Genomic DNA, 17,702 nt, shown 5'->3' on the forward strand with positions numbered 1-17,702 from the left:
AAATCCCACTTTGTGCAACATTTAGTCTTTAGAATGCCTGTCTGCTTGAGGTTTTCAAGTCTTTATTAGGAAACCATATAAGATTTAGTCAGACAAGCACTGTTAACAAATAGTTATCTGTTTATATGTAGGATAAACCACCAGTGCTGTCAATTCTTATGTACTTCATAGGACATGCTAGTAATCAGGAGGGGTGAAAGAATTTCCCTTCACATCACATCATGAGAAAAATTAGATGCATTGGTGAAGTTTACAACTTCCTGTGAAACACAAAGGAAAGAGGAAGCAGAAGATGGAGTGACTATTAACCTAGTCTGGTCTAGCAATTCTACCAGCTCTACATAACTACAGTGTATATAATTTATATATAACTTATTTGTTATACTTAATACATTTCCCAAATTAGCTTTTATTGCTCTTTTTCACCCAGAAAGTGTATAGAAGCAATATGACTCCGCATCCAAGGGGGTAAGCATCTTTCCTTAGTGTTACTGCTATGACATTTTTAGTCCAGAAGTTGAAACTGCCTAAAGTGATAGCACTGGAATCCCCAGAGACACCAACTGTATCCACTCAACTATTTCCTGGCACCTATTGGATATTCACGCCTGTATCTCATCACATTTTCTCCAGATTCATCCATGTTCCTGTTCTGTCCTTCCTCATTCTGTCCAAATAGGTTTTGCTGAAAGAATCAAAGCGCTAGTATTTACGTTCTGCTAAGCCAAAGTTTTCCTGGTCTCATATGAACACTTCTCTTTCTCCCCAAGAGTCCTTCATTTGACAGTAATCTGCTTACTAATAGACCCTCTAATTTATCTAATCTGTCTGTTTATACACGCACAATACATTCTTCACTGTACTAATGAACATTGTGTCATTATTTGACCTTACCTCTGCTAGGCAGGCTCATTCTCAGTGACACCTCCATCTGGCCACACTTCCCAGTGCTGCCCAGTGGCACTCATCTCCTGGATGGAGGCCAAACAGAGCAAATTGCTCATCCACATGAGTCCCAGCTCTAACAAACCAATAGAGAAACAGTACTGCTCTGTTTCTCTGTGCTATACCATACAGACACAATCCCAGCTCAGGCTTCTTTAGCAATAGGATCATTCCCATCTTCAGCTCCTAAAATAACTAAACAAACAGTGCCAATGATAGTAAGAGTTTTGGAAGATGCTTTACAGGCAGCATTTTGGCGTCAATAGTCAGTAGTAGAATCCTAACTGCACAAGAATGAAGAGTTCATCTTTCAACTCAAAGAGACAAAACCTGAGATTCAAACTTCTACTCCCTCCACACTAAGAGGAGGACAATTGAGTTATTCCATGACTCCTGGGGGTTTATTCTCTTCTAAGCAGTTTACATTCAGATATGATCTTACTGAGTTCTGGTAAGGATCTATAAATCCGTTCTTTGGAGACTGTTTAAATGGTGTTGCCTTTAAGACAGTGAGCATGTATGGTCACCTGGATGCCATTAAATTCTGGACAATAATAGCCCAATGCAATAATTACAAAATCAAAGTCCTGCTTGAAGAATGGTGTACACTTTGAGCCTCAAATGGATTTGTATCAATTACATATTCCATAATTACTTTTTTATGCAATATGCTAGACTTAAGGTATGACACCAAGTTTTAGGTGTCACACCTCTAAGTTAATTCCTAGTTAATACCTTTCTCAAAGTGCTACTAATCTTTGAGCAATATTCCATTCACCTTAAGGTACAACTTAGCCTGAGTAATAGCTGCTTCTCACCCCTGTTCAATCCTTTATAAGACACTCAGTACCTCCTCTCTTTCCAGTCCCAGTTTCTTGTCTACTTGGGGAAAATAACCCTAGACCCTACAGATCTTATGTGGCCACTGAAAATCCCATTTTCCTAACAACCACTGATGCCAGATACCTGTTTAAATTGTATTGATTCTTTCTTTTCAGTACCTGAAGCTCTACGTGTACGCACAGAAGTTGTTTTCATGGCGAAAAATAATCTTTCTCTATGTAAGAAACATCCACTTCAGGGTCAAGCTATGGGATTTCAAATCATTTGGCAGAAGTTACACACAAACACTTCTTGACCTGGGGTGAGCCAAATGACACAGAACATTTCATTTTAAACTACTCTGTCAAAAGCACAGTCTACTTAAGGAAACAAAAGGAGCTGACCACAGCATTTTTTCATTCTTGTTGATGGGTACCTTCCAGTGAGACATCCCAAGGTATCATTGTGTCAAGGCTAATGCAGCTGTTATAAGTTTAGTAAACAGAGGACTTTTATTCCTAATTTTAAGGTACTCACTAGTCTTTATGAAAGAGATCTGTAACAGTTGCTTATCAAAAGTAGTGCAACACAAGTTTCTTACTTCTTTTTTATTATTTCATCTCCCATCCAATCAACAGCTTCTCTTTAATTCTTGGAATGGAACCAGTATTTGCTGCTTTAGAGCATTAAAAATATTCACTTCAGACAATATTGAGAAAGTTTTGCCAACAGAAGAGACCGTAAGAAATGTGCATATATTTTGAAAGCTAGAATATAGTAATGAAGTGTTAGGGACAGTTACATTGCAAATATGACTTTTGTTGCTTCAATTTGAATTATTTTTTGTTTTGTTGGATGACTTACACAAGTACTGAAGCTTCCACATTTTAGCCCTTTTTCCTGCAGAGTCACTATGTTTATATGCCTGCTGACAACTGGGGAGAGCTGTACACATTATAAAGCGCTTGAGCTGTACAGACCTGCACAGATGCGGATCTTCACCTAACACTTGTCTTTACCTCAATAGCATCTACTTCAGGACCCACCCCACACCCTGCTTGACCATTCCACCCAGGTTTTCCTTTTAAGATCTGCTGTCACAGAAAGGAATTCCTGCATTCCTTAATGGCAGTGAAAGATGCCTGACTCAGAAGGGATATCTGAGTTCAGCAGAATGACTCTGCTCTCACAGTCCACATCTCAAAGTCCTACCTTTGACACCTGAAGGGGCCGTTTCTGCTCTGAACCCCCTTGCAACCGGAAGCCCCAGGGGGCACCTCCAGACAGAGTGATGAGCATTTCTTCTTCAGCTCCCATGTTTTCTATGCTTTGGATATTTTGTCTTCCCAACTTCAAAACAGACTCCAGTTCTTAACAGGCAGTATCTTCTACTCCCATCTTCAAAATTCACACAACTCTCTGGTCCCCCAAAAGGTCCTGTGCACACTTTCTCCTTCAAGTTCACACACACAAGAGGAGAGTTGAGACTGTCAAGCTCAGCCTTCACTGCTCTTCTGGACAACCAGCTGCTGCTCTGCCTATGATTAGACATTTGATTCTGCTCTTGGTAAGGGGCCAGAGTTGTCTGACACACGTGTCATGTCAATCTCACCCTCTGTGTTCCCCCCTCCGCATATAAGACTGATCTCTCACCGGAGCATGGCTGAAAATAGCACACCTCCTGTCTCTCCAAAGCTTTGTCTGACACTCTTAGGGCTGGAAGAATTTCAGTAAAAATTTTATTTCCACTTCCCATTCCAAATGCAAATCCTGGAGTCATCCAGCTCCCAGGATTCATGAGTTTCAGGCAAGGACATGACGCAGGCACAAACTCGTACAAGATCAGGTGATAGCACCTAAGAAACTAAACAAAAACAGCTTGCAAATGATATGCTCTGCACTTGTTTTCTCCATGCAGCTAGTGTTACTACACAGTATCACCATGTGTTTGCTCTGAAAACCACAGGCAGATTACAGATGTGATGTGCTCCCTCTGCAGCTTGCTGCTCCCTGACATCCCCTGCAGCCATTCCTAATATTAGACACTGGGACCAGAATAGCCAGGATTAGCTACACAGATGGGATTCAGACAGTTCTCTGCAGAGCACCACATACATGCACTCCTCAGTGGCCAAGAGAATGGCTTTGCATCAGGGTCACAGGATCACAGAATGGTTTGGGTGGGAAGGGACTTTTAAAGGGACTTTTTAAAGAAAGGGCCACCTTCAGCTAGACCAAGTTGCTCCGAGCCCCGTCCAACCTGGCAATGAATGTTTCCAGGGGTGGGCATCTATCACCTCTCTGAGCAACCTGTTCCTGTTCCAGTGTTTTACCACCCTTAATGCAAAAAAATTCTTCCTTATATGTAGTCTAAATTGACCCTCTTTTAGTTTGAAGCCATTATCTCTCGTCCTATCTCTACAAGCTATATTAAAAAGCCTGTCCCTATCATTCTTATAAGCCCTCTTTAAGTATTGGAAAGTTGCAGTATGGTCTCCCCGGAGTTTTCTCCAGGCTGAACAACCCCAGCTCTCTCAGCCTGTCTTCACAGGCAAGGTGTTCATGCCTCTGGTCACTTTTGCAGCCCTTCTCTGGACCTGCCCCAACAGGTCTACAGCTTTTTTCTGTGCTTCAGGCTCCAGAGATGGATGCAGTACTCCAGGTGGGTCTCCTCAGTGTCAACTCCTTCACCATTTTCTCTTAGGGCCACAACAGACAAGACCTCCTGCTGTCCCAAGCCACCTTGATCCCTTGGAATTATAAGGGAAAATAAAATCCATTTTTTTTTTTGCTACAGGGCTTACAACGTAATTTTCTGTTAAGATCCCGAGCACAAACTCTTCCTTATTCTGCATGCGCTTAGTTCTCAGTGACTAGTACCTTACAGGTCTCTGCGATACCTTCGTACTGCAACAGCCACAGGACACAATTTTGCTCGGTTGCCTACTCCACCGCTCACTCAGTGCCACTGCATGGTGCTGCTGAGCACATACGAGCAAACATTATTAGGTAGCGCACAACTCTCGCACCACATAGCGCGTAACTGGCTCCGTGTGCTCCCAAGCCGTGCTTTTTGGGAGGCCGCTGACGGGACACGCAGCCAACAGCACCCTGCTCACACGGGCTGAGGGTGTGCAGCGCCAGGCCCCGCTCCCGCGGGAAACGCTGGTTCTCGGACTATGCAATCGACCTGAGGAACCTGCCCCACCACAGCCACAGCGGCCCGCAACAGCCCTCTCCCTGTGCTGCCCGGGGCCCGAGGGAAGTGCGAGGGCGGCTGCGGCCTCGGCGCCCCGACAACAGCCGCTGTCGGAGCGGCGGCTGCTCCCGCCGACTGCCGCGGCCGCAGCCCGGCACTTGCGGACAGCCATCCGCCTACGGCGCGGCACGCAAGGCCTCCCGTCACGCCTGAGGAACGCCACTGGCGACTCGCACCCCCAAAGCTACGTCAACGCCCGCGTCCGCGGCGCACGGCGCCTGCGCCGCATCCGGGCCCCGCTGGGTGGGGCGCTGTGGCGGCCGGGGGTTGGCGGGGAGTGCGGACGTGGCAGGCAGCGGGCGGGGGAGCGGCGGTGTCGGAAACCGGAAGCGGGTCCGGCAGCAGCGCCCGGGGAGGTGGGCATCGGCGGTGAGCGGGGCTCTGCGGGGGGTACTGGGGCTGCTGGTGGCGGACGCGGAGGTACCCGGTGCGGGCTGGTGGGGGGCTGCTGCCGCGGCCCGAGCCTGGGGCGCTGCCGTCGCTTCCTTCTCCGCCAAGGAGATGAGGCCTGGCGGCGCCCAGCCGGGTAGCACGTCGGGCCCGCCGTGCCTACGCGCCACGCCCGGCCTTTGCAGGGGCCCGGGTCTTCCTCAGTGGTGCGTTTGGGTGGGGGCGCCCCTCACCGCTAGAGGCCCGGCTCGGCCCAGCGGGTGCCGGCCCAGCGGGGTCGCGGCCGGCTGTCGGCGGGGCCTTGTCCTGCAGTGCCTGGAAGGGAGCCCCCGGTGTCCGAGTATGGTGCGGGGAGTTGCGAGGACTACGAGTCCGACCGTCACACCCGCCCGTATAGCTGAGCGCTTGTTTTCGGCTCGGGTGCGCTGAGGCGGATGCTCCCTCTGTAGCGTCCCCAGTCTCTTGTAATCTGCGAATCCTTACCCCAGTGTCTGTGTTGAGCTGCTCAAGCTCCCATTCATTCGAGGCTTGCAAAGGATGGTCGTTCCACAGGGAGATTGAGTTTGGTATTACAAACTAGTGATTGTGTCTTTGAAAAAGAAAGAAGGAAAGGAATGGAGATGACATGACCAAATTATAAGTGTAGTCTTGGGAAAAGTGGATGGATTCTTGCTTTCCATGTAGGTGATGCTTTAAATGTGTTTGGTTTGTATTGTTGGAGTTTGCTTTGACTCTTTTGAGCAATGGTCTTTGGAGTAGAATGAAGGTTAGTTTCATTTCTTCTTGTTCTCGGGAGGTACTTCAGTGTTTTTAAGTATGTGCCTGTGGTGTCTTAAGTTTTTCTCAAAGAGACCTTGCAAAACCGTACAAACTAGGCCTCTGATGTAGCTGTCACACTGAGTCGAAGTTCTGTGTAAACGTACTAGCTGACGGAAGTGGTTGCTGAAATGTAGGTGAAGTACTTACACCTTCATCAGAAGTCTTCCACCAGAGTTAATATTTGTGATATGTTAAAATGCAGATTTATTTTTGTTTTTTCACTTTGGTACTTGGGGTTAAGTTTTAGCCATTAATGTCATAGTTCCATAAAAATATTTATAAATCCTTTTCTGTTACAGTGATCCTTAGTCAACTTTACCAAACGTTGAGGGGGGGGGGAATATTAGAGTGAGAGAAATGACCATCTGAGACCCTGTATGCAGTGACTTTTTGTTGTAGTTGTTTATACGCAGTGCAGATTCACACCACAGAAATAGGAGATTACGTGTTGCTGGTTTTATCCTAAAGTCTTAAATGTTTATTAATATGAAGTTGTCCTGAGTAGGTTAGGGAACTTGAGCTTTCACCTCTTCCTTCCATTCCCTTCCCCCTTCTCACAGAGTACATGTTTTGGTTATTGCGTGGATAGAAATATATATGGCCTAGAACTCCAGAGCCTTTCTCTTTAGAGGAGACTCACCTTCGATCGTGTATATACATTATGTGTGGAATCATAAGCATTTCTGTACTTTTTTTGTGTAGAAAAGGTTCTTACTTCTGGAACTACCCTGTTCAGCTTGAAGCTGTACCACTCAGGTTTCTTTGTTGATACAGACAGACTGTGAAGTGAACACTGATGTAAGGAATATTTCTTCTTAATACGCTGTGACATTTGCTCCAGGTTCTAATTTCATGGCTGAAAGCTGAGTTCTAACAGTGAACAGATGTCTAAAGGATTATTCCTCTAATGAGCCGTTTGATGCTTATACTGCTGTGAATGTTTTCTTCTGCTACTGTAGGACTATATTTTCTTCCTGTAACACTTATTATCAGAAGGAGGGTCAAAAATCCAAGAAAATTGATGGTTGGCTAAAGGAAGGGCAAGGTACAAAGAGTGACTGAAAGCGATCAGCAGCGAGGTCTCCACAGAAGAGAAGAGATAGATGTTTCTTGCTCTTTAGGTCTGAAAAGTTTTATTAGTGATGAATTGTGAAGATCAGTTTGTTCCTATATGTTCAGCAAGATGCACTGTTAGCATAGAAAACACTAAAGTCACTATAAACTGGGCAGTATGCATTACGAAAAGCTAATTCTGAGCTTTTTTGTTTCTTGTGAGTGATGGGATTTGTGTGGTGCGTTTTTATGTAGAGGAAGTCAGAGTACAGAAGTTTTGAATGAAGGGTGGCCAGTGTTACAATGTATGTGAAGAAAAACTTGTTTAGTACAAAAGCATGATTTTAAGTCTTATTCTGTATATTTCTATTCCTCCATTCTTCCTTCTGGCCTCTTCTCTCAACTTTAAACTATCCTTGTAACTTTTCCTAATCAGTTATACTTGTGCAAAGTTCACAGAAATGAGTCAGATGACTTCACACATTGCAACACGTATATGCAGGTAGCAAAGGAAGAGAGAAGTCTTTCACTGTGATTTTGTTAATGGCACGTTTTCCATAATTTCTGCATCTCCAGGATTGCTCTCCAGAAGCAATGCCCATAACTGAGTGGGTTTGAAATATTTTCATAGACCTTTATTACAGAGAGAGAGGTGTAAATCAGTCCCACAAGGAGACAGGGTGATCTTCTCCCTCTACTCTGCTCTCGTGAGACACTACCTGGACTAGTGTGTCCACTTTTGGAGCCCCCAACACAAAAAGAATGTGGACCCATTGGAGCAAGTCCAGAGGAGGGCCACAAAGGTGACTGGGGGCTGGACCACCTTTCCTATGAAGACAGGATGAGAGACTTGGGGTTGTTCAGCCTGGAGAAAAGAAGGCTTCAGGGAAGCCTTATAACAGTCTTCCAGTACCTAAAGGGGGGCCTACGAGAAAGCTTGAGAGAGACTTTTTAACAGGGACATAAATGTAGGGATGAGACAAGGGGAATGGCTTTAAACTGACAAAGGAGAGATTTAGATTAGAAATATTGGAAAGAAATTCTTTACTGTGAGGGTGGTGAGATAGTGGAACAGGTTGCCCAGAGAAGCTGGGATGGATGCCCCATCCCTGGAAATGTTCAAAGGCATGTTGAATGCGGCTTTGAGCAATCTAGTCTAGTGGAAGGTGCCCCTTCCCATGGCAGGGGTTTAGAACTAGATGATCCTTACAGTCCCTTCCAACCCAAACCATTCTGTGTTATTGAAGTAAAAATCTGGTGGTGGTGGCAGGGGTTGGAAATAGTCTTGACCTAAGCTTAAACCTACCACTAAGTTTTTTATATTTTTGTGTGTGTGTCATTTTTTACCAATTTACTCTCATAACTTTTATGTTGTATAGGACCTTGCCCAAACGATGAATCAGCCTGACAAAACCAGGTTTAATATGGACCTTCTTTAAAAGAACATAGAATTGATCACACCTTAGGTGCAAACCGTGTTTTTTATGTCCTGAAGCCTGAAAGACCTTTTTGGATCAGCCGAGGAATGACTGGTCTGCAAAAATCTGCTCCAGTACCTCTCGTGTCAAGTTTTAGCAGCAAACCTATCCTTTCTTCTCCTGAAGGTGTCCTCGGTGAAAATATGGTGGCTTCTGGACTTTCACTGATACTAGATTGTAACATTTACATTCTGAAAACTGTGCAATATGCCTCTCGTGAACTGTTAAAATAGATGTTTCTGGCAGTGACTCCAAATGCATAGAAGAAGAATATACTGTGTGTCACAAGTTGAGACTCTGCCCAGGGGAAAGATAGAGCACCACAAAAGTACAACCAAACTGGGCGCCAGTTCAGTAGTGCCATTTGGATTGATTTGGACAAACACGGGTGGCATTTGTTATAATGACCTGAGTGCTTCTAGGGTGGTTATAGTCTCTAACTTCCAGGATATGAGCTTCTCTTCTAGAGTTTTCTGTAGAAAAAACAAAACAGGAGTTTCTTTTATCTGAAAAAAATCAAATATTCTGTGAGTTCTTGTAGAGGACCTAGTCAGGCTGTTGGTAAAACAAAAGAAGGAGCATCTGCTTTGCAGAACAATGTTCTTAGCTAGAAGTTGTTCAGAGTCTGGATCTTTAATAAGAATAGCAGAACTTTGCTACCTTTCCATAAAGCTGCAGAATGGAAGCATTAAAAGCACTATAGGTAATATTCTGAACTTTTTTTGAATTTTTCTGAATTTTTTTGTGGTTTGGTTTGGTTTGTTGTTTGGGTTTTTCTTTTGCCCCCATTTTTAAGGATCTGTCTCCCCATAAGTTCAAATAAACCACCCTTTCTTTTTTTCCTGGGACCGGTAAAAAAGGCACTAGCATCTTTCTGAAGGAAAGTAATTTTGCTGTATGTGTTTCCTTTAGAAAGCAATCAAGAGCTGATGACATCAAGCTTTTCAGTTTCAAAAGGGAATTAACAGTGAATGCGAACTATAAAAAATGATGAATATGCAGGTTTCGCTGATTTGGGAGGTTTGCTGATTGAAACAAGCTTGTGTGAATCACTAGTATTTGTGAATTTATTTATTTCTTCTTTTAACAGGCCATAAAAACTGCACTTCAGTGTGCTTTGTTTGGATATTAAGGAATCTGGAAACTATTGTAGAAGACACCTCTTCCACCTTACCCCATAGTACTGTTAATTTTTACTCCAGCCATTCATTGCTGATCAGCACTGGTTCTCACTCTTGTATAACAGCTTTCCAGTATGAGTTTTAGAGCCATCTCCTTTCTGTAGCTGCTTTTTTTCCTAGAAAGTGTAGGAAATGATCTCAAAACTCTTTGTAAGACTTGCATTAAAGGAGCTTACTTCTTGGTTTCAGTGTTATTGTAGAGAGAGCAACAAGCCAACAGATACTGGCTGCTCAAGTGGGAAACACCAATATTCACATGAGAGGGATGAAAAGAGATTAGTAAATGATCATCAGGTAAGATCACTTACTGAGTATACACTCACAACAGTAAGTCAGAAGTGGTTTGCAAGGTACATGCTTGAGTTCTTCCCCCATTGTGCTTTTAAAAAAATAAAAAGAAAAAAAGCATGAAGGGTTGATCTCCTCCCCTGTAGTAATTCCTTGTTCAAACACTAGATCTGTTGGGGGATTTCTGTAGGTGTAACTTGTGAAGAGTGTCTTGATTATAGCTCAGGAAGTATACTGCAGGGTGCTGTTACTTTGTCTGCAGCTGTTACTGGATGAAGGACCTGTTTGTAGACCAGTGACTAAAAGCCAAGTTCTTCATGTGCAATCCAGTAAGCAAGTCAGGGGCAAAAAGAAGAGGAAGCAGCCCTCTTTCCTTGGCAGAAAGCCATGCCTGGATGTTCCAAGATGTGTGGGTAGAGCAGTCTTCCTTTACCATGCACCTTTGCAAGAGGAACTCTCCTGCTTTACTGTTTGCACTGAAAAAGAGGTGGTTGGAGATAGGTCTGTGATTGCAGTGTGGCAACACTGGTTGCCTATATGGGGAGGAAGAGGTTAACCTTCAGGGGAACTTGGGAAGGGTGCAGGTCCCAAAGTCCATATTTCCTGGCTCCATAGCTGCTCAGGTTAGACTGTTCTGCAGAACTAAGTTAAAGGTAGTATGGGAAACTAGAATCTTTAGAAATTACTCTCTTGCTGTCATGTGTATCTTGTGTAATCGTGTTTAAAAACACTGCAGGCTGATAAAAAATTCTTTTGCACTGTTGTAAGCTGTTGCAAATTACACATGCTAGTTTCTAGGGCAAATTGCCTTTAAATATTTAATATAAGTTCTTTTTCTAAACAAAAACCTTATTACCTTTGTACAGTTTGAAGACTAAAAATATAAAACTTCATTTATTTCCTTTCATATAAAGTTTAATATCTAATTTCAGAGTAAGCATTAGTGTTCTTAGTGTTGACATTTGTCATGTTTACCAGCTGTAGGAGGTTAAATGTCATGTGTGTATTATGCTAACTTTCTTCTCTAAATTATTGCATCACTCTGATTTATTATATCTTCCCTTTATATATATATGGATCTGAAAGAATTTCTGTGTGTATGGCTCTTACAGAGCTGTAGTTACTGTAGGTTTAACTGTGGTGTCAGTTTTTGAAATAATTCTTTTGACATCATGGATTTGGTTATGTGAAGAACCAACCTTAGCATTGGTTGGTATATGCTAATCAATGTATAGGCAAAACAGCTCAGGTGTTTGTTATCCACTTGAATTAAGCTGTAGATTCCTTCTTGGGATTTGCCTCAACTAGCTGGTGGTTATTGCAGCTTATGTCTCCTCTGTGTGAATATTTACTATGTATCTTTAATGCACAAGCTCATCATAGGGTTTGGAGTAATCATCATGAATTATTTCCTTTACCTTAACTTTGCATTTTTTTATAAACTGGATTTTTTTTTTTTTTTTTTTTAGTAAAAGATTAAATTCCATAAACACACATTTCTTTGCAGTGTCAGTGTAGATAGTCTTATCTGAAGTGGGTAACAGTGATATATGGAGCATTCAAAGGAGTACAGGAGATGCGAAGTATCCTCCAGAGGTAGACCATGAAGTCATCTCCTTGGCTGTCCACAATTCAGGGGCTCTATGGCTTATCTGCTTGCTTGGTGCCATGGTATTGTAAGACTTGCCTGCTTGGTTTGGGGTCTCCCAGTGCTGTTTCTGTCTTTTCTCTATAAAGTCAGTCAATCTCTTTATACAGTTAGTAAAGGAATTGGGAGTCTGTTAAGCAAAATGTCTTATGTAACTTTGCAAAGAAACATCTGTCTCTGCTCTGTTTCAGTTCTTATGCTTTCTTATAACTGTTTTAGTGACATCTTTTCCAGTTTTAACATCTTTTTTAGATCAACATACTGCTTTTGGAATATTTTCATTTTCTGAAATTTTTGTACTTAACAAAGACTTAAAATCATCTGTTGTTTAAAGAAAAAATAAGCCAACCCCCCTGTATTAATCCTGTCCTAGATACTATCAAACACTTCAAGTAGCAGCCTTTGTGGATGGTGAAGTGTGTGTTGCTTGGAGCAATGAAATATGATCAAGTAGACTAACACGGAGTTGAAAGCTGAACTTGTTCAGTGTTAAGTCTTATGTTAAGGAATCTCTCATCTCTGTCATGAAATCTGGTTTTTGTTGGTCTGATGTTCTGTGGGGTGGAAGTAGCTTGTAAGGTGTCTCAGGAAACTTGATGATCATCTGTTATGGAATGACAAATTACGGTATTTTTTTTCTAAGATGATGATCACAAGTCGAGCCAGGATGAAGCAGTGAATAAGTTGATTAGAAAATCTAGTTTCTTAAAATGCTGTTTTCTAACTATCTCTTGTAAAGCATTTACCTTACTTGAAAATCATGCTGTGCAAGTGTATATTACCATTAATGTTTCACCTTCCCTCTGGTCTTGGGAGCTCTTATTCCTGTAAAACCAGTAGGGAAGTTGGCCAGTTTGGTTTTATGTCTGCTAAAAGCCATCTTTCCCCCGCTTTTTGCAGGTGAGATTAGTTTGGGGATGTGAATACAATGAGTGTAAACCAGCAAGCTCACACAGGGCCTCCGTATGGGCAACCTCAGCCTGGATATCAGGGATACCAGCAGCCTGCCTACGGAGGACAGCCATTGCCAGGGGTTCCTCAATTGCAGTATGGAGCTTATAATGGTCCGATGCCAGGATATCAACAGCCAGCCCCTCCACAAGGTACTTCTCAGCCAAAACTTAATGATTGATAACTTTTGAACTGTTGTTTGCATGGGATTTTTTCTGTATACTTATTATTACTCTCTGTTTTGTGGCAGCAATTATTATTCCTTCTGTATATAGCTTACATGATGTTAAAACTCATGTTCTTCCTGTACATTATGAGGTTCCTGTTCTGTCATTTGTCCACTTCTTTCACACTTCTTTTAATAGCTCATAAAATTGACATGTTAAGAGGCACAGCCTGCTTTTTTTTTTCCGTATGTCCCTGCCCCATGATACTGAAGCACCTGACTAGGGCAATCTTCCTGATGAGGCTGTGTTGAGGGGCAGCAAGTAGTGACTGTAACAGATTTATAATTGAGACTCCCTTACATTACTATTAAGAAAGTTCTGCATGCCATCATGAAAGATCTAGACATAAACTGTAGGCAGAAAGCGTATTTGGAGCTGTTTTCTCAAATGCCTTTAAAATCAATAGAAAGTTTGTGTACATGTGGCAAGCTATGATTGTATGATTCTAACCGAATGTGTTCTGGAGTTTCCCTGCTTCTGCAGGGTCATACGGCTTGTTGGATTTGTTTATTTAAAAACTAAATAACAACAATAAATAAAAATCCCAAACAACCACAAAAAAACAAGCAAACAAAAGCCACCAAACAAAGTAGTTTAACTTTTCTTATCTGTTTTCAAAATAAAGGCTAACTTAAAATTATTAAAGAACTTTTGGAGTCTTTTTTTCTAAGTACCTGAATTGCTTTGGGAGATTCATAGTGACATTAACATCTGAAATGTAGAGGAGAAAGTACTGTGCTCTGAGTAGGAGTATTTCTGCCTTTCAAAATCAGGTGAATGAATTCAAATCTACCAGAATAAGCACAATACAGACTTTAACTTTGAAGTGTTTAGAATTCAGATTGGTATTGAGAGGAAATCGAGTAATATGCTAATCATGCTAATGGACTAATGGTCTCTGTATTGTTCTCCCCTCCAGGTGCACCTTGATTTTTTTTATTTTTTTTATTTTGTTTTAGCTTCTTGAATCTTGAAAATTGGTGAGAAGGATAGAACAATCAAAGTGCCTATAGTTGTCTTGCAATTAGGAGAAGTGGGAGCCTGAAATCTGGGAGCTGAATAATTACTATGGGTTTTTCTGTCTGAAGTTAGCATGGTAGTGAAGTAGAAGAATTAGCATGGTGTGCTAAAAAATGGATTATTCCGTTGCTCCATCTTCCTTTTCTTTCCTTAATCCTCTTCCTCCCCTCCTCTCAATAAATCTCTTACAACAGCACTTTTAATCTATGAGTTGTGAACTAATTTCACAGAGGATTTAAATTCCTATAAAAGTAATGAAAATCAGCACTGGGCAGAGGAAAGAAACCCTGCCTGCTGGGAAGACAGAGGCAGGGCTTGCCATTTGAGCACAGTTTGGCTGCTCAATGTAGGCATTGACTTACTAGTGTTTCCTGTCCCATGGAAGGAATGGGGAAAAATTGGACTTGTTTCAGTGAGGGAGAGAAGGAGATTCAAGAAGGACAAAGATTACTGGGGATTTGTTGGAAAAGTTTCATCAGTGCAACTATTTATAGAAAACAGGTTTTGGCTGTTAGCAGTGTGAAGAATGTTTAGGATGTTTGTGAAAAGAAACTGATGGGCATCTTCTATCAGATACTTCAACAACTTTCAGGCTTTACAAATCTTAAAAGCAATTCTTTTTAAGGGAATTAACTTTCTTCCTTCTGAATTATTTCTGGTTTGCTTCTTTTAATTTTATAACAGGAGAAATGTGGTTATGACAGCTCAGTAAGAACATACCTAGAAAGCTTGGTATATAAACTTAGGCAGATTAAAAGTCCAGATTTTGTTTGTGCCAGCAATGATTGAAAGCTGTTGTGACACTGAGGGCAACTAGGTGGTCTCATTTGGACAAAAAAATATGTATCGCTTTACTCTTAAGCAGTATCTCCTGTAGTTTATTGATACATCAGGCTAATGTCACCCATAGTTTGTGGAGATTTTTCTTCTGTCTTTACTTCTGAGACCATCCTTCCCACAGGTAGCAGACTGTATTAAGCGAATCTCAGTTGTCACATTGTGCATTTTGGACTGTTACTGTAAGTTCAGGATTCCTATCTTTAGAAAGAAGGAATGTAAAATTTGGAGCACTGGCACAACAGCCAGAAGTTGACCTGTTAGTAGCTGCTGAATAGGATAGCCAGGGAGAAGAGAGTGACAAACAATGCATTATCAAAGAAAGCATATGGGTGGTACTGAAGATATTGACAGTTATTTTTTTCTACCCCCATCTCCAACATGTATGTTTATTGCAGGTCTTTGTAGCAAGACCTGTTATAGCTGCATGCTGTAGAGAGAAGAGAATTATTTTTGGAGGCACTAGAGTGACAGTAATTTAGGGAACACTGAGTGGTAAAAGGAAAACTGCCAATGTTAATCTGTGTTCTCTAAGTAGTTGTCTTAGGGATTTATTTTAAAAACAACAACATAGCTTGGAGGACTGAGTGGATGAGTGTTGGTAGCAGATGCCATCCTCAGTCAGGGAGTTCTTTGTATCTGATTTATATGACAAACTCTTGCTCTCACCAATGGAAATATGGGAATGCTGTGCCAGTGATGCTAGTCTTGCTTGGGACCAGAAGTGGAGTACTGTGCTGCTAGCTGAAAATAGCTGCTTCTTTCTGTGAGAATACTGAAAGAACCAGGACAATTTCTCACCTTCTTCCTTTGAACAGTTTCTTTCTAATGAGATCATTCAGTTGAAAGTGCAAACACAATTACCTGAATACCAGTCACAATTAGGCTGCTTCTGGATTGTTTTACATGGACTTGGTTTACAATACTGTTAACACTTGTATTAACATTAATATATGTACTGTGTTGGTAATACATGTTATGCTTGGTAGAAGAGTGAGAGGGAGTATAGCTTAAGGAATAATGTAAATGTGGTGTGGATTTTATGCATATGATGTTTTCTGCACTGCAGACTGTCTTTAGCATTGGAAACACTGTCTCTTGGTGCTTTCTCTCAGGCTTGATTCACTGGTGTATTCTGTCTTTCCAGGTTACTTTCCTTCCTTGGGGTTCCCTTCGAAGGGCTCTCCTGTTTCTCTCAACTCTGACACTTCTTCTCTTGCACCTAATTTCATAGGTAAATGGTGTCCTTTTCATGAGAGTGCTTGTGCTTGTGATGCTTCTTTTGTGCAAAGTTCCCATTTAATATGGGTATTTATCTCAAAGGTGTGGATACCTGATTATTCAGGCAGAGGTGGGTGGGACACTTCCCAGTCAATTTGTAGGCAGCACTCCAAAGACATAAATGGGATATGAAGAAATAATCCTACTAGAAATCCCTTATGCCTGCAGATTCATAGATAAAACCTGACTTGTGACTAATGTTTTCTGAAGACTGATTTCAAAACCTGAATTGGCCTGTTTAGGTTCTGTCAGGGGGAATCCTTAATTTAAAAGAATGCAGCCTCCCACTTGAGAGAGGACTAAAACATGAGGTTAGAAATGAAAATATGCAATGAAGAAATGAAAATATGCAATGAAGAAATGAAAATTCTTCCTCAGCACCAGGAGGTTGTTACTGGAGGTCATGAGATCTTTGTAACTTGTGCTTTCATTTAAGGGAAAAAAGAAGTCTTTAGTCTCCTTGGCTATAGCATAGAAACCAAGTATATGTTAGGAATAATTATGATTTCAAAAGCTGTGGCTTGAAGAAAGAAATACTTTTGCAAAGCTAGCAATCAAAATGTAAGAATTAGGAACACTGCAAGAAATCATTGTACGTTTCTTTTCTTTCTTTCAAACTAGTGGTATTTCAGAAGACCTATTTCCAGCAGCATCAATTTGCTTAGATAAGTAGGGAGTCAGAACTGGGGCAAAACCTGATAGTCTGGGGGCTTTCAGTAAAATCCCAGGCATTCCCAATTTTGCTGTAATCTACCTCCATTTTGAGGTCTGCAGTGATTACAGACAGTGCAGTATCTCAGAGGTGTTGAAGGAGAACTTTGGGACTCCTGAAGAGTCATGAATCTTAAGCTAATAAACCACCAGATACTCATAGCTGTTCCAGTGAATTTTTTTTCAGTGGCTATTTGAGGAGTCTGTGGTAATGGTTACAGAATTATGTTTGTGACAAGAGCTAGAAAAAGACTTTCAGGAGCTTTTTCTGAAGTAAGCATGTATTTGTCAAGTTGTATATCTGTTAAAGCTGGGGGGGAAGTTAATGTAAAAAAATGTGTAGGATCCCACCATGAATTAAATAAAATATGCTTTCAGAGACAAAAGGTAACAATTCCAAACAGTTTACGTGTACTATGAAAGGAAAGAGATTCCAAAATAGGTGAAATTATACCAAATTAACGGATATCACAAGTGACATTCAGAAATAGAAATACCACACAACATACAAATAGTTAAGAGATCAGGAAATGCTTAGCCAGAGAAATAGTAAGACAAAGGTGCTGTAACAGTAGTTTAGAAAATACAAGGTTTCATGTGATGAAGGTACATAAGGATAGTAAGTATCTGAAAAAAATTAAATCCTATGTCTCAAAAAGAACAGGAGTAGGTATTGTAATAAAAAAGCCCCAAGAAATCACTGGTTATTCATACAAGGTCTATTTAATTCATTCCTTGAGCTTACATCCACAAGCTTACTAAGAGTTTACATGTAACAGATAAGATTAAAAT

The 17,702-nt window shown here is 41.5% G+C and overlaps 2 protein-coding genes across 4 annotated transcripts in view; one reads left to right on the forward strand and one right to left on the reverse strand.

The window, feature by feature from the left end:
* Positions 1-3,253, reverse strand: part of SYNPO2L (synaptopodin 2 like) — a 39,925-nt gene extending 36,672 nt beyond the window's left edge. Inside the window, exon 1 of the mRNA XM_065670612.1 lies at positions 2,980-3,253. Within this exon, the coding sequence (XP_065526684.1) occupies positions 2,980-3,084 (105 nt within the window). The 5' untranslated portion in view covers positions 3,085-3,253. The remainder of the gene's footprint in view (positions 1-2,979) is intronic.
* A 2,059-nt stretch (positions 3,254-5,312) lies between these two features.
* SEC24C (SEC24 homolog C, COPII coat complex component) overlaps positions 5,313-17,702 on the forward strand; it is a 36,199-nt gene continuing 23,809 nt past the window's right edge. For 2 of the 3 annotated variants that reach the window (XM_065670613.1, XM_065670614.1), the window contains exons 1-3: positions 5,313-5,395; positions 12,784-12,986; positions 16,066-16,152. In XM_065670613.1, the coding sequence (XP_065526685.1) occupies positions 12,812-12,986; positions 16,066-16,152 (262 nt within the window). In that variant the 5' untranslated portion in view covers positions 5,313-5,395; positions 12,784-12,811. The remainder of the gene's footprint in view (positions 5,396-12,783; positions 12,987-16,065; positions 16,153-17,702) is intronic. The other variant, XM_065670615.1, reaches the window with a different exon arrangement.

Source organism: Lathamus discolor, chromosome 3 (assembly GCF_037157495.1).
Source record: "Lathamus discolor isolate bLatDis1 chromosome 3, bLatDis1.hap1, whole genome shotgun sequence".
In the NCBI taxonomy this organism is placed as follows: Eukaryota; Metazoa; Chordata; class Aves; order Psittaciformes; family Psittacidae; genus Lathamus; species Lathamus discolor.